Source organism: Otolemur garnettii, unplaced genomic scaffold (assembly GCF_000181295.1).
Source record: "Otolemur garnettii isolate 467f Iridium unplaced genomic scaffold, OtoGar3 scaffold00029, whole genome shotgun sequence".
Taxonomy (NCBI): domain Eukaryota; kingdom Metazoa; phylum Chordata; class Mammalia; order Primates; family Galagidae; genus Otolemur; species Otolemur garnettii.
The window spans coordinates 1,206,032-1,219,800 of record NW_003852424.1 but is presented as its reverse complement, the minus strand read 5'-3'; the positions used below and the strand labels follow the sequence as shown (position 1 = coordinate 1,219,800).

General features: G+C 50.5%; 1 protein-coding gene across 1 annotated transcript in view; it reads left to right on the top strand.

Annotated features, from left to right (window-relative positions):
- The window catches only part of LRRK1 (leucine rich repeat kinase 1), a 169,544-nt gene extending 156,175 nt beyond the window's left edge, over positions 1–13,369 (top strand). Inside the window, exons 25-33 of the mRNA XM_003788630.3 lie at positions 1,740–1,937; positions 2,815–3,092; positions 4,629–4,823; positions 5,638–5,789; positions 6,026–6,143; positions 7,427–7,543; positions 10,098–10,942; positions 11,331–11,432; positions 13,025–13,369. Of these exons, the coding sequence (XP_003788678.1) occupies positions 1,740–1,937; positions 2,815–3,092; positions 4,629–4,823; positions 5,638–5,789; positions 6,026–6,143; positions 7,427–7,543; positions 10,098–10,942; positions 11,331–11,432; positions 13,025–13,202 (2,183 nt within the window). The 3' untranslated portion in view covers positions 13,203–13,369. The remainder of the gene's footprint in view (positions 1–1,739; positions 1,938–2,814; positions 3,093–4,628; positions 4,824–5,637; positions 5,790–6,025; positions 6,144–7,426; positions 7,544–10,097; positions 10,943–11,330; positions 11,433–13,024) is intronic.
- The last annotated feature ends 400 nt before the right edge of the window (positions 13,370–13,769 follow it).

Here is a 13,769-nt window from a genome sequence, read left to right as displayed (position 1 = left end):
CCGGGCTGGGGATTCGAACCCGCCACCTTAGGTGTATGTGGCTGGCGCCTTAGCCGGTTGAACTATAGGCGCCGAGCCCACAAGCTTGTACTTCTAATCTGCTTCTCGCCTGGTTCCTTCCTGTGCTAACCGAGACCAGGGCCACAGGAGCCCGACCGGTCGCGACAGAGCTCCCTCTTGCCTTGGCATCTTCGGGCACAACCATCATATACAATCTGACGCTAGCACCTAGTCCACCCTTCAAAGCAATTTTGGAACTTTCTTTCTGGAATGGCCATCAGAGCTGTCATCATAGGAGATCTGACAATTAAGTTTCCTAGAAAAAGGGCTATATACCCCATTGCTGAATATCACTATGGTCACTTGATGGCCAAGGGAAGTTCTTTGAAGGTGACTGTAGTGATATTCAGCAATGGGGTATGTAGCACTTTTTCTAAGATGAGTTTGCCAACTTAATCGTCTGACCTCATATGTGGTTCAGGGATATTCTCCACCTAGAGGAACCTGTCCCCATGTAAGTCCAGCCAATCTAAGAGACCCTGTTGACATATGGACAAGGAGCAGAGCCGTCACAGTCTCCTCAGGTGGTTGGACATGAGCCCGACCTCAGGGCTCAGCAGCACCTATGCCCAGCAACAAGCCATTTGAAAATGTTCCCCACAGCAGCGATAAAAACCAAAACCATGGGCATTTAGGAATAACCAAAATGTCATTCAATTTAGTCCTTATCTGAATCCCAACAGACCATGACAAGGGTTTAGGGGTGAGTGTAATTTGACTGACTGTAAAATGGACATGAAATGAGCAAAGTCTGAGAGCAGCCGAGAAAATTCTACAGTAGAAGATACAGGAAAGGGGACCACCGTGAATGCCTTAATTTACAAATCTACAAGTGTTAAGGCTATTTTCTGCTGGAGCAAGGATAGGCCTGTTTAGGGAACAGAGACAGCCCATGTACATGTGGGAAGCCACACAGCACAGAGGTGACATGGGCAGAGGGGAAAGTCTAGCTGTGTTTACTAAATAGGGTCAAGGTTTGTATCTGACCTCCCACCATAGTCAAAAATAAATTACTAATGGCTTAAAGATGCTATGTGAAAAATAACACTTTTACACTAAAAAAACCAATGGCCAGCATGCACATGGATCTGACAGAATGCCTTTTAATCGCCAAGCTTTTTCATGCTGTTAGAAATTTCAAGTCTAATGATCTCCAATTTTAAAATCTGACCATGAGGCAGGATAGAAACAGGACTGAGAGGACTAGCAGAGTCTGGCCATGGCCTGCACAGTGGCCTCAGGGCTGGTGCATCCCATGTGTGCCTGCTACGGCCTGGTGGGCTGTGAATCACATGGGCATCTCACATGGAGGATGAATTTCAAGGGTGTTAGGAGAAGGTCACAGCACAAGGTTACAAACTGCCCATCACTGATTTTTCTCTTCTGTCCTGGGATGACATGTCATGATCTACTGGCTGCCCCACAGAGTAGCTGTGGGGAGTGTTCTCTCCAGCTGGGTGGTGATGCTCAGTGGTCCTGGCTACATGGTAAGGAATAAGGTGACCAGCCTTAGCATCTCTGAGGGGAGAGAGAGAGGAAGGGGCCTTGTCACATTCCAGATAGATGTCCTGAGCCAGGCTCTGGGTGAGATGGCAGGGATGCTGAAAGAATAAGATTCAACAGGGACCTGGGTCCCCTTATCCTCCTGGGTGGCTGACAACTGAGCTGTCCCCCTATAGACACCATGCTGAGGCACCTGCGAGCTATGGATGCCATGAAGAACTTCTCAGAGTTCCGGCAGGAGGCCAGCATGCTGCACGCCCTGCAGCACCCCTGCATTGTGTCGCTCATCGGCATCAGCATCCATCCTCTCTGCTTCGCCCTAGAGCTGGCCCCTCTGAGCAGCCTCAACACCGTGCTATCTGAGAATGCCAAAGGTACCACAGCTTTGAGAGCCTTCCACAGGGGGCTGCCAAGGGCCCCCACCAACCCAGACTGGGGTAGGCAGTGCAGGCTCAGGGAAGCGGGGCAGGGGAGCTTCCTCCTGCCTGTGCGTGTGGAGATGCCGGTGGCCTTCTCCCAGGTTTGAAGCCAGGAGCTTTATCAGCCTGAATGCCCCACAGTAGCCTTGGCAAGGACAAAGGGGCTCACATTTTGGAATCAGGTAGAACCAGGTTCCAAGTCCTGTGTCTTTGCCACAATTCTGGAAGTTGCCAGATTTACTTGTCTGCAAAAGGAGGATAATAATAGCCCCCAGTAGCTGTATAAATCAATCCCTTAACCATAACGCTTCATTCATACCCCCCAGTGGTGAGACTGAGACCCTGAGGCCAACACTACCATATCTTAATTTTTAATGAAATTTTCAAGTAATTCTCCTTAGAAACTGGCTGACTAAACTCCAAAAGACTGCCAGAGCTAGCCAGGTAACTATCTTTGAGTGGGGAAGAGGAAATTCTATTAAAATCAATCACTCTGCCTCAATGAAAGATAATTTTTTAATAAAGCGCTTATACCTACAAATCACTGAGCCTTGACAATAGGACAACCTTGACCTGAGACAAACTTTGAATCCTTATTTTTCAGTAAAAACAGCAACAATTCCAGACATGAGATAACATGAATGGTGCTGTAATGGCTCCCATTTCTATCCTAAATGTGATTGCATTCACCAGCATTACTTGCAGTCCCTTCTGGCATCCAGCATGGAGAACAGTGAGAACGTGTCAATAGACTAAAAAGTGTCCAGGGAGATAGTAAGGAAGATGGGAAGATAGTTCCTACAATTCACCATTTATTTTCTTTCTTTGCAAGATTCTTCCTTTATGCCCCTGGGACATATGCTCACCCAAAAAATAGCCTACCAGATTGCCTTGGGCCTGGCTTACCTACACAAGAAAAACATCATTTTTTGCGACTTGAAGTCAGACAATATTTTGGTGTGGTCCCACGACGTCAAGGAGCCCATCAACATCAAGCTGTCTGACTACGGGATTTCAAGGCAGTCATTTCACGAGGGCGCCCTAGGCGTGGAGGGCACACCCGGCTACCAGGCCCCGGAGATCAGGCCTCGAATTGTGTATGATGAGAAGGTACCTGCCCCACCCAGCCCCACAGTGCAGGAGCCCAGGCCCCATCTGAGGTCAACCAGAGCGTCTTGGGGGCACCAGTAGCTTCAGGACTCAGTGTCCCCCCATGCATACTTTTCTCCCTAAACTGCACTCAGCGAAGGAGGTTCTAGCTTAAACCAGAAGGGCACAGAGGCCTAAAGTTTACTTCTTCTTGGCTTCAGGATTCTAAAATCTTGACTCAGAGACATTGTGGAGGCTGCAGGGAGTGAAGAGTTCAAGACAGAAATGAGTCTGGATTTGGATCCCTACTCGCATTTAGACTGCAAAATGGGGACACAGGACCAGCCTTGCAGGGTTCTCATGAGGAGAAAACAGAATAAGGATGGGAAGGGATACTGGCCTTAAGAACTGACTGCAGGTGCTGTCCAAATCAAATGCCATGCCAGGAGAAGAGTGTGAATTCTGGCAGGGCAAGCATGCCCTCCTTGGGCAACTGCATGGCTGGCCTCAGTTGAGACAATGACTAAATGTTTATCTCCTGATCACTTCTCCCTGATAGCCATTTGACTGATGAAGGCACACAGACAACTTGAAGTCATCTTACAGGGCAGTGTTATATGTAATGCCAGCATTGTTAATTAATCACCCAGTGCTAAAATTTTATAATTTCTTGCTCTTTGGTGATTTTCAGATAGGTCATTGACTAGTTGACTTAAAAATGACCTAACAATGTGTGGGTTAGCTAAGCACCTGTGGCTTTTGCCCAAGACAGAAAAAACGAATAAGAGCAACAAAAAAGAAGAGCTTCATTGTAGCGAGTGGCACAGAAAAGGTGTTGACCTTGAAACTAGCAACAGGAGCAGTCACATTACAAATTCTCAGGTCTATCTCAGCCATTCATTCGCCTGCTAAAAAGTTATTTCGTGATCCTTATAGGGGTCTATTAATATATAACTTTTTCCTTGCTGGGCTTTTCATGACTATTAAAATTAGAGGAAACATGTTGTGATCTTGGAGGCACTCCACTTTTTATGACTTGCATACACTGCTGGTACCCAAGCATGTTAAACTGAGGGTCTGCATTTTCCTGCCTTGTCTTGATGTTCAAGAGTAAAGCCCACATCTTCCATGGACTCCTTAATCAATGACTGACAGCAGGTTGTCTGTGTGTGTTGGATGGATGGTACAATGGGTAAATGAACAGTGTGGGCAGTTGGGTGGATGGGTGGATAGAAAGAAAGAAAGGCAAGATGGATAAATGGACAGAAAAACATGTAGTAAGATGTACAGGCAGATAGATGATAGATAAGATGAATGGATAAATGTGCAGAAGAACAAGCAGATGGATGGATGATAAATGGACAAAAGGACATGGTCAGATGGTTGCTTGGATGTTTAGACAGATAGATAGATGAACAGTTGATGATGGTCTCCCTTTGGGCGGGACCCATGTTTTCCTTTTACATTTGGGTCTCCCTGCTCTCTCCCTCTTAGGGCTAGCTTGTGAAAACCACAGGACCCAGACAAGGGACCTGAGTTGGCTCACTTTTTGTCCAGGTAGATATGTTCTCCTACGGAATGGTGCTCTACGAATTGCTGTCAGGACAGCGTCCTGCATTGGGCCACCACCAGCTTCAGATTGCCAAGAAGCTGTCCAAGGGCATCCGCCCAGTGCTAGGGCAGCTGGAGGAAGTGCAGTTCTACCGACTCCAGGCACTAATGATGGAGTGCTGGGACACAAAGCCGGAGAAGGTACCCCGGGAACTCCTACCACGTGGTAGGGCTGTGGGTCTCCAGAGTACACACACGTGACTGGCCTACCCTTTCCTAAGAACAACTGGGCCCCTCTTCTCTACTCATGTCATTAGAGAACAATGCTTTGTGTGTGTGTCACTCTTAGGAAACATGACCTTTCTTGTCTTCCCAAAGTTTATGTTATTTCAGCTTACACACAAAGTATATCAATCTCTTTATGGCAACATAGTCCCTAAGCATGAACAGAGAGAATGTCTCTCTGTATAAAGCAGTGAGGAAAGGCTTGCTCATGAGAAGCAGGGATCATATTATAATGGTAAAGCTCATATTTTGTTGTTGTTTTAGGGGGATGATTTGAAGAGGCCAGTGGTTTCAAGGTTTAAAACTCATTTATTCAAATCAGACAGAGCTAGTTTAACATATTCAGAGTACATTGGTTGTTCTTTAGAAGAGCCTTAGCCTGGCATGTACCAGCTGCTCAGGGTGGCTGAGATAGGAGGATCACTTGAGCTCAGATGTTTGAGGCTGTGATGCTCAGTGATCACACCTATGAATGAATAGCCACTGCACTTCATCCTGGGCAACATAGAAGGGCCTCCATCTCCTAAAAAAAAAGAAAAGAAAAGAGGAATATATGTCCTTGACCGGATAGGATACTTGAGCTCAAGTTGCCAAAGCTGACCATGCCAGATGCCAGGATGGGTTTGTTTCTGAAGTCCAAAGCCTCTTGCTTCAATTTGGTCACCCTCAGTCAGAGCTACCTGATCTGGCGCCTGATCTTGCTCATGCTCTGGTGTCTTCTCTCCCTCAGCGACCGCTGGCCCTGTCAGTAGTGAGTCAGATGAAGGACCCGACCTTCGCCACCTTCATGTATATGCTCCCCTGTGGGAAGCAATTGGCCTTCTTCTCGTCCCAGGGCCAAGAGTACACCGTGGTATTCTGGGATGGGAAAGAGGAGTCCAGGTAATGTCCTGGGGCCTCCCTGCACTGCTGGTCTTTAGGGTGGGAGGCCACCACGGGACATGAGAACATGAGTCCATGATGACCACAGAGAGAATTGTTTAGGGGACAGTGGGATCCAAAGCCTGGTGAGAGTCCACTCAAGAGAGAGCAGGGAGAGAGAAAGCTGAGTATGCACATGTGGACATGCACATGCTTGTTTTGTGGCTTGTTTTGTGGTAACCTGTCTCTGATTGTAGGAACTACACAGTGGTGAACACAGAGAAGGGCCTTCTGGAAGTGCAGAGGATGAGCTGCCCAGGAATGAAGCTAAGCTGCCAATTAAAGGTGCAGAGCTCCCTGTGGACTGCCACTGAGGTAACCACCTCCCGCAGGGCCGTCAGCAAGGTGGGCTTTATGGGTGTGGCCCCTGGGGGTATCAGGTTCACAAAAATACAGGGCACCAGGTCAACTGGACTTTCAGATAACCCCCAGATCATCCTTGTGCAGTTCCCAGAGCAGTGCCATCAGTCCCATGAAGCTGCAGCCTATCACCAGGGGTAGCTCAATCCTGTCAACTACTAGCCAGGATGAGAGTTTCAGGTGTAGGGACTCAGCAGGAGGACAAACGCAGGAGGTTCATGCAATGTCTGGGTTTCCTACCAGGCTGTTGGGTCTACACAGCAAATCCACTCACCCTGAATACCTTTTGCCTTCATATCGGGGAAGTCGCTAGAAAGCCCAAAGAGCCTTCTCCTGAGAAATACAGAGAGGAATAGCCAAAAAACAAATGCTCTGAGGCTCGGGGGTGGGGAATAGGTTGATGCATGCTTTCTGGAGGGCAGCTTGGAAGTGTGGTTCAGGGAAGCACCAAAATCTCAGAATTACTCACACCATGTAAGCCTTGGTAATTTCAATGTTAAGAATTTATTCTAACAAAATAACCATCACATGCACACACATACACATACACACAGATGTCTATAAGAATGTTCATCCCAGTATAATTCATGGTAGTGAAAACTTGGAGCAGACTAAATACCTGACAACAGATTAGCCAGATTATGGTACACCCAAGTACTAGAGCAATGTTTTTTTATCTCATGGCACAGTTGAACCTATACTTAAACTTCCATGGCACACTTAAATTATGTTGATTAAAAAAAAGAGAGTAAAAAAAGAATATACTTACTGTGCTTTGAACTTCTTTTGAAAATAATTTAATTAATGATCTTTAAAATTTTTCACAGCACACCAGTGTGCAGTGGTACACTGGTTGAATCACTAGACTAGACAGTCAATATAAGCTCCTGTATCATGTGCTCCTAGAGTAAGTGCTGAATGTCACATCAAAGAACAATTAGAAGTCCTACCACTGTTAATACCATGCATACTCACAAATACCCACAGAAAACTTTGGGGGATGCCCCCAAATCCCAGTACTGGTTTTCTCTGTGCAATTTTATGTTTCTTCTTTAGACTATTCTGTACTTTTCAAAATGTCTACAAAGACCAGAAATACATAAACAACCAACCAGAATGCCTCCATCCATGTTACTGTTTAAGACCCACAGGGGACTCCCAAGACTGAGTGCACCACCATACGAGATGCTAGGCACTTTCCAACCTTGGTCTCATGGTGGGCTCATCTGCCTCTGCAGGACCAGAAAATCTACATCTACAGCCTTAAGGGCATGTGCCCCTTAAACATGCCCCAGCGGGCCTTGGACACTCCAGCAGTTGTAACCTGCTTCTTAGCAGTACCTGTTATTAAAAAGGTAAGGTCAGGGGGATGGCAGGTATGCAGGTCTCTGATCCCCTTCCCTGATGTGTTGGGTCTACACTGGGCTGAGGGGTGATGGGGACAGCAGACTTCAAAAATGGAATCTGTTTTGGACTTGCTGGGCCAGGCTACAGCCCTAGAATGATAGGCCCATTAGACCTGGGCCCTTCCAATTTTTCAGAACCTAAGTGCTTGGCCAGACTGAGGGCTGCTTAAGAAAGGGCCCTGCTCGCAGGCAAATGCCTCAACCTCAGTCAGGTGAAACTCTAGTTAGTGCAATGGTGCAGGTGAGCAGTTTTCACAGTGTTCCTCCCCGCAGGATAGTGGCAGAGAGCAATAGCATGGCAGCATCACCCCAAGGCACCTCAGTCACCAGGCAGGCCCTGGAGATCCTGGCCCTGACCCCTGCGGGGCAGCCTGCTCTACCTGTCCTCCACCTCTGTTGCCTCTCAAGTGCTTACTGCCTGTCCCAGACCTTGGTCTTTCCTTATCCTGGGTGGCCCTATAGACTCATATTTAATCTCTCCTCCCTGTCCTTTCCAAATGACATCCAAGTGGTCCTCCCACCAGCCCAGGGCCCTACCAGCTCTGCTGCATACCACCCACCCACACAGCACCACATTATGTGTTGGGTCACTGACATCCCAGTCCTCACCACACTCCTCATCCAGACCACCTCCTGTTCAGTGATCAGGTCCAGAGCCCTGCAGAGCTGTCCTTCAGGGGGAGGAGAGTCAATTTGAGAGGCAGCTGCCCAGATTTCCCTAGGTTCTGCTGCCCTCTGGGGTTCAGGTCTGCTTCAGGCAGTCCAGTTTTATCTACCCCAAGGGGCCTGCTTGTACCCCTCATCCCTCAAAGCACAAGGAGCCTTTGCTGGTGTTGTCAAAATGTGTTGACTGTCAGCATCCAATCCCAGTTTGCCCATCTACAAGATAGGGATAATAGGAAATAATGAGATGGATCTCGGGGTCTAACATACCCAAAGCTGTAGGCAGTGCACTTGGTGGGAAACGTGAGCATTATTATTACTTCCTGAAAGTCGTGAAATATGTGAGCTCTTCTCTCCATGGTTCTTCAGTTTCATTTCTTAAAAAAAAAAACAAAAACAGGTCTGAAATGAACCTTAAAGTCATTTATGACCATGGGCCCAGAGGCAAGGCTAAGTAGCTCAGGATCCAGCCTGCACCAGAGCATAGGCGAACACGACACAAAGTGCTATTGAAGGCCATTGCTGGCCAGAACCCCCAGCCAGGGCACACCTCCTGCACGACCAGAGGGAATAAAGCAGGCTCTGTGCAAAGCCTCCTGTGCAGGATACCTGCCCCTCAGAGGGCCGTGCAGGGCAGCCTTACATTTTTGCACATGCTGGGGCTTTCACACCCAGCTGGGGCATAGTGCTCACTACCCTAGCCAGCTAGAGCTGGGACTTGAGCTAGAGACTTCAAGCCTGTTTACCTTGGCTGCATTCTTTCCTTAAAATCCTGAAGATGGGGTATGATAAACTTGCTTAGGGAATGTTGTCCTGGGTTTTTTGAGCTGCTTGCAGGCTGCACTGCATGACTTTGCATGACCTTGGACAGCCAAGCCCCTAGCTCCCCCAGCTCCTCCCAAGGAGGCTTCCCAGTGTGCACCCTGCCACACATGTCTTGGCTCTCTGCACTGTCCTGTTCTGCAGATTCTTATGCCCAACATGGGGTGGGGCTATAAAGCTGCACCCTGTTCCCCACTCTGCCCTGGGAGGTGCTCTGGAGAGGTCTGCAGGGGCAGCTTTTAGCATCATCCTTACAACTTTGGTCTCTGCCCAGTGATCTCAGGTGGCTATAGAAGATTTCATGCCTTATTGCAGGGGTGGGGGGCACCCTGAGGACCCCACCACTATCAGCTGCACCACAGGCATTTCAGACTCAATGTAAGCTAGGAGCATGGGCTCAGTGGGCAGAGACATGCCTCCACAGGAGGGTTAAGTTGGAATTTCTTCCAGTAAACATATTGTCCATGTGGAATCACAGGGACCTTTCTTGTGCCAGGCCAGCACAGAGGGGACAGTGGCAGGCACAAGGCCAGCCCTGCTCCCCCTGGAGCTCTCCCCTAGTGAGGGTGCATTCAGGAGGCTGTGCACAGATGCTCACAATGCCCACAACTGCCATCACATTAACAAGCAGTGTTCACAGGCAAGGGCACCATGTCCTTGGTGGGCGGCCTGGAGGAGAAGGAAGCTTCTGGCTGCTCCAGCTGCATGAAGCCAGCACAAGTGGAGGTGAGGCTGTGTGGTCCAGGCACCGTGCTGGAGCCACAGTTCAAGCCTCTTGGTAGTGTGTTCCTTTCCTCACCATGGGCAGGGTGGCTGTGGCTCAGCTGGGCCTCTCTGGGAGCGGGCCCAGAAGCTCCTACTGGCAGCCCAGGCCTTTGGAAGAGCGCTGCTCCTCCAGTGCAGGTGTGTGGAAAGTGTGTGCCTCCTGGTAGGTGCAGAGAGGAGTCTGGTTCCCACTCTGCATCTCTCCTGAATGTCTGAGCCCAAAGGGCGTGACGCATTCCTGTCTGCTTCACAGAATTCCTACCTGGTGTTGGCAGGCCTAGCTGATGGGCTGGTGGCCGTATTCCCTGTGGCACGGGGCTCCCCGACCGATAGCTGCTCCTATTTGTGCTCGCATACAGCCAACAGGTCCAAGTTTGGCATCTCCGATGAAGACGTGCGGCAGAATCCCTACCCCGTGAAGGCCATGGAGGTGGTCAACAGCGGGTCCGAGGTCTGGTACAGCAACGGGCCAGGCCTCCTTGTCATTGACTGTGCAGCCCTGGACATCACCAGGAGGCTGGAGCCCTACTCGGCCCCCTCAGTGGTCGTGTCAGTCGTGTGCGGCTCCGACGGCAAGGGGGAAGAAGTGGTCTGGTGCCTGGACGACAAGGCTAACTCCTTGGTGATGTACCACTCAGCCACCTACCAGCTGTGTGCTCGGTACTTCTGTGGGGACCCCAGCCCCCTCAGGGACACATTTCCCGTGGGGCCCTTGGCCATGGAAGCCCCAAGCAGCCATGAGGCCTGTATGAAGGAAGGGGAGCCCATCATGGACGTGAGCATCATGTTCAGTGGGGAGCTGGGCACGCAGATCCTCACCCACCAGGACTCGCTGACTGACTACTGCTCCATGTCTTCCTACTCCTCGTCCCCTCCCTGCCGGGCTGCCAGGTCCCCCTCCAGCCTTCCCAGCTCCCCAGCCAGCTCTTCCAGTGTGCCTTTCTCCACGGACTGTGAGGACTCAGACAGGCTGCACGAGCCCAGCGCCACCTCCGACAGGTCTGAGCATGACCTGAGTCCCATAGATGGGGAGACATTCAGCCAGCACCTGCAGGCTGTTAAGGTCCTCGCTGTGAGGGACCTCATTTGGGTCCCCAGGTAAGTTTCCTGAGGTGGGGATGGCATGGGGGCCATGCCCACTGCTTTTGCTATGGGGGTAGGGCAAGGGGAGCCCTGTGGCTTCCTGAAAGGTGACATTGCCGTCCAAGGGGAGTGGGTCCTCCAAGGGGTTTTTGTCCCCACCACCTGAGAGTACACGGTGAATCAAGAATGCTAGCACTAAAGCTCATCAGCTGGCCAGGGAGCTCAAGGAAGCACAGAATGAAAGCCACAGTCCACTGGGATTCAGTTCCCGTACCCTCTCTGTAACTTAATCGTCAGGCAGAAACTCACTTCTGTTACCCACCTATGTGCTTTTCTGTGCCATTTCCCGCCTGAGGGCCCAGCCACAGACAAAAAAATCCCCTTCCTGGTCTTGGTTTCTTAGGCGTGGTGGAGACATTATCGTCATTGGTCTGGAGAAGGATGGGGGAGTCCAGCGGGGCCGAGTCATCGCCATCTTAAAGGCCCGAGAGCTGACCCCACATGGGTAAGATTGAGAAGCAACTTTTGGGGGCTCCGGTGGCGCAGCATGGGAACCTCAGGCCCCACTGCAGAATCCTGCACAATGGCTTTGCTGCCCTTCTGTCCTCACAGATAAACAGTGGCTTCCACCAATGTGGCCACAGGCAAAGCAGGAACCAGTTGGAGTCCCACCAGCAGCTCTGTCATGGGGTTAGCACTGTCCATGGCTTCCTGTTTTTAGGACTCCCAATCATCCATAGATCAGGTGCCCCACCTGGGTTTTGTCTCCAGGGCCAGAGTTCAGCTGCAGGCCAAACGGGGATTGAGCCATCCAGGTGACTTCCTGCCAGGCAGGAGAACCCTGCCAAGGTTCCCCACGTGCCCATGTGTGTGTGCAGCGCTACCACTTCACACTAGAACCATTTCTCCACAGGAGTTATCACCCATCAGAGGGCAAGTGGGTTTTTCTCTTATCTAGAGTATAAGAGGTGGGAAAACTCCATTGGCCTGTTCCCTCAGAGCAGGACAATGACCAGGGAACATCGGACAGTTCCACTACCTTGCCCCCTGCACTGACCTTCCCAGTGAGTCCTGGGACAGTGACCCTTCCCCTACAAGTGGTTCTAGAAATAAGATCTAGGTTTGTTCATGAGCCAGTCAAGTATAGACAGCAGCCTTGAGCTGGAGTTCCCACCTTGCAAAGTCAAGCCACTGGAGCAAGTGGGTCTGTAGTAGGTCTGTTGGTGACCTTGGCATACCTGCCATTAGTGTCTTTTAATTTTTTTACCTGGTGTTTTTTTTTTTTTTTTTTATTCATCCCTAAAAGCCTAGTTTTGTCTCTTTCTCACTCTAAGGACAAAGAGGTTCAAGTGGCCAGCTGAATGAAAGCCCTGACAAGGCCACAAGGAAGTCAGAGGCATCTGAACATCCCAGTTTGCAGAGCAGCCTCAGTGTCACACAGGGCATATGTACTGGGCACAGAAGGAAATGCGGACAGGACATGCTTGGAGGTGGCAACAGCAGGGCAGGGAGGCCACAGTGACCTGTCCAATGTGGCCCCAAAGGACACTGGTGGTGCTCCCACTGATCCTGCAAAGCAGTCACAGTCTCAAAAACATGTATTCAGTTATGACTTTGGGGCAGCTCATTTTCTGCCCAACATATAACCCTGTGTTTCCTAAGCACATGGAAACAGAATAGGAGAAGAATCAAACCCTGAGCTTAGTGGCGAGGGAAGTAAGTTAAAGCTTAAACTCCATCACTCCATTAACAAGCAGGAACTAGAGTCCATGGTGTTTTCTGGACACTTGGAGTCTGATGCAAGGATCCTTGCTCCAGTTGTACTGGTGGCCTCCCAGGGAGTCAGACACTTAGAGACTGTGCTCATGAACATAAATTGATGCCCTCGACCCTTCTTTGGACTCTACAAAGCCTAAGCCCACGGACTACAGAGAGAAGCAGCGCCTCCCAGCACATCTGGAGGGGCTGGGGTACACACACCCGCTCCCTTAGCCAGCTCTGCTCTCCCCAGAGTGAGGGTCCTCCTACAGAGTGAGGGTCCCAGCCCATCCCAGGTAGGGACCCCTGTGAGTTTTCTAAGACCCCTTCTCTCTGCAGGGTGCTGGTAGATGCTGCTGTGGTGGCAAAGGACACTGTTGTGTGTGGCTTTGAAAATGAAAACACAGAGTGGTGCCTCGCTGTCTGGAGGGGCTGGGGCGCCAGGGAGTTTGACATTTTTTACCAGTCCTATGAAGAGCTGGGCCGGCTAGAGGCTTGCACGCGCAAGAGAAGGTAATTCCTGTGGAATGACTCTCTCAAGTTGCTGGCCAGAGACCTCTGTGCTAGCAGCCTGCAGTCCTCTGAGAACCCTGAAGACGGACACAGCTCTCCCCTGTGCTCCTTGCTGCTGAGAAGCCACCAGCCTAGGGTTCTCTATTCCGGGGCAGAATGATCAGAGTACCACCTCCTGCCCCAGGGCAAGTTTTATAGCCCAGGGAAGAGGGTGGGATCTGGTGGGGAGGGTCCCCCTCCTGCCTCCATCAGCTCCCAGGAGCAGGGGTGGAGGGATCCCATTCTGGGCTGGGTTGCACAAAGGAGGGCTGGGCCGCACAAAGGAGGGCTGGGCCTTCCTGCCATAAAGAGCCTGCCCATTTTCCTGCCCAGGTCTCAGATGGAATTACACTAGAGGATCTCAGTTGGGAAGCAGTTCGGGGCAGGGCAGGAGGAGGGCTATGACCCCTGTCCCCCCACCCCAGAACCCCAGACTCTCAGCACATTTCACAAGCTCCTGAGTCCCCAGGGCAGTGCCCTGCTCGGGCAAGCCAAGATCAGATGTCTCCCTGCTCTGGAAAGTCTCTGTGTG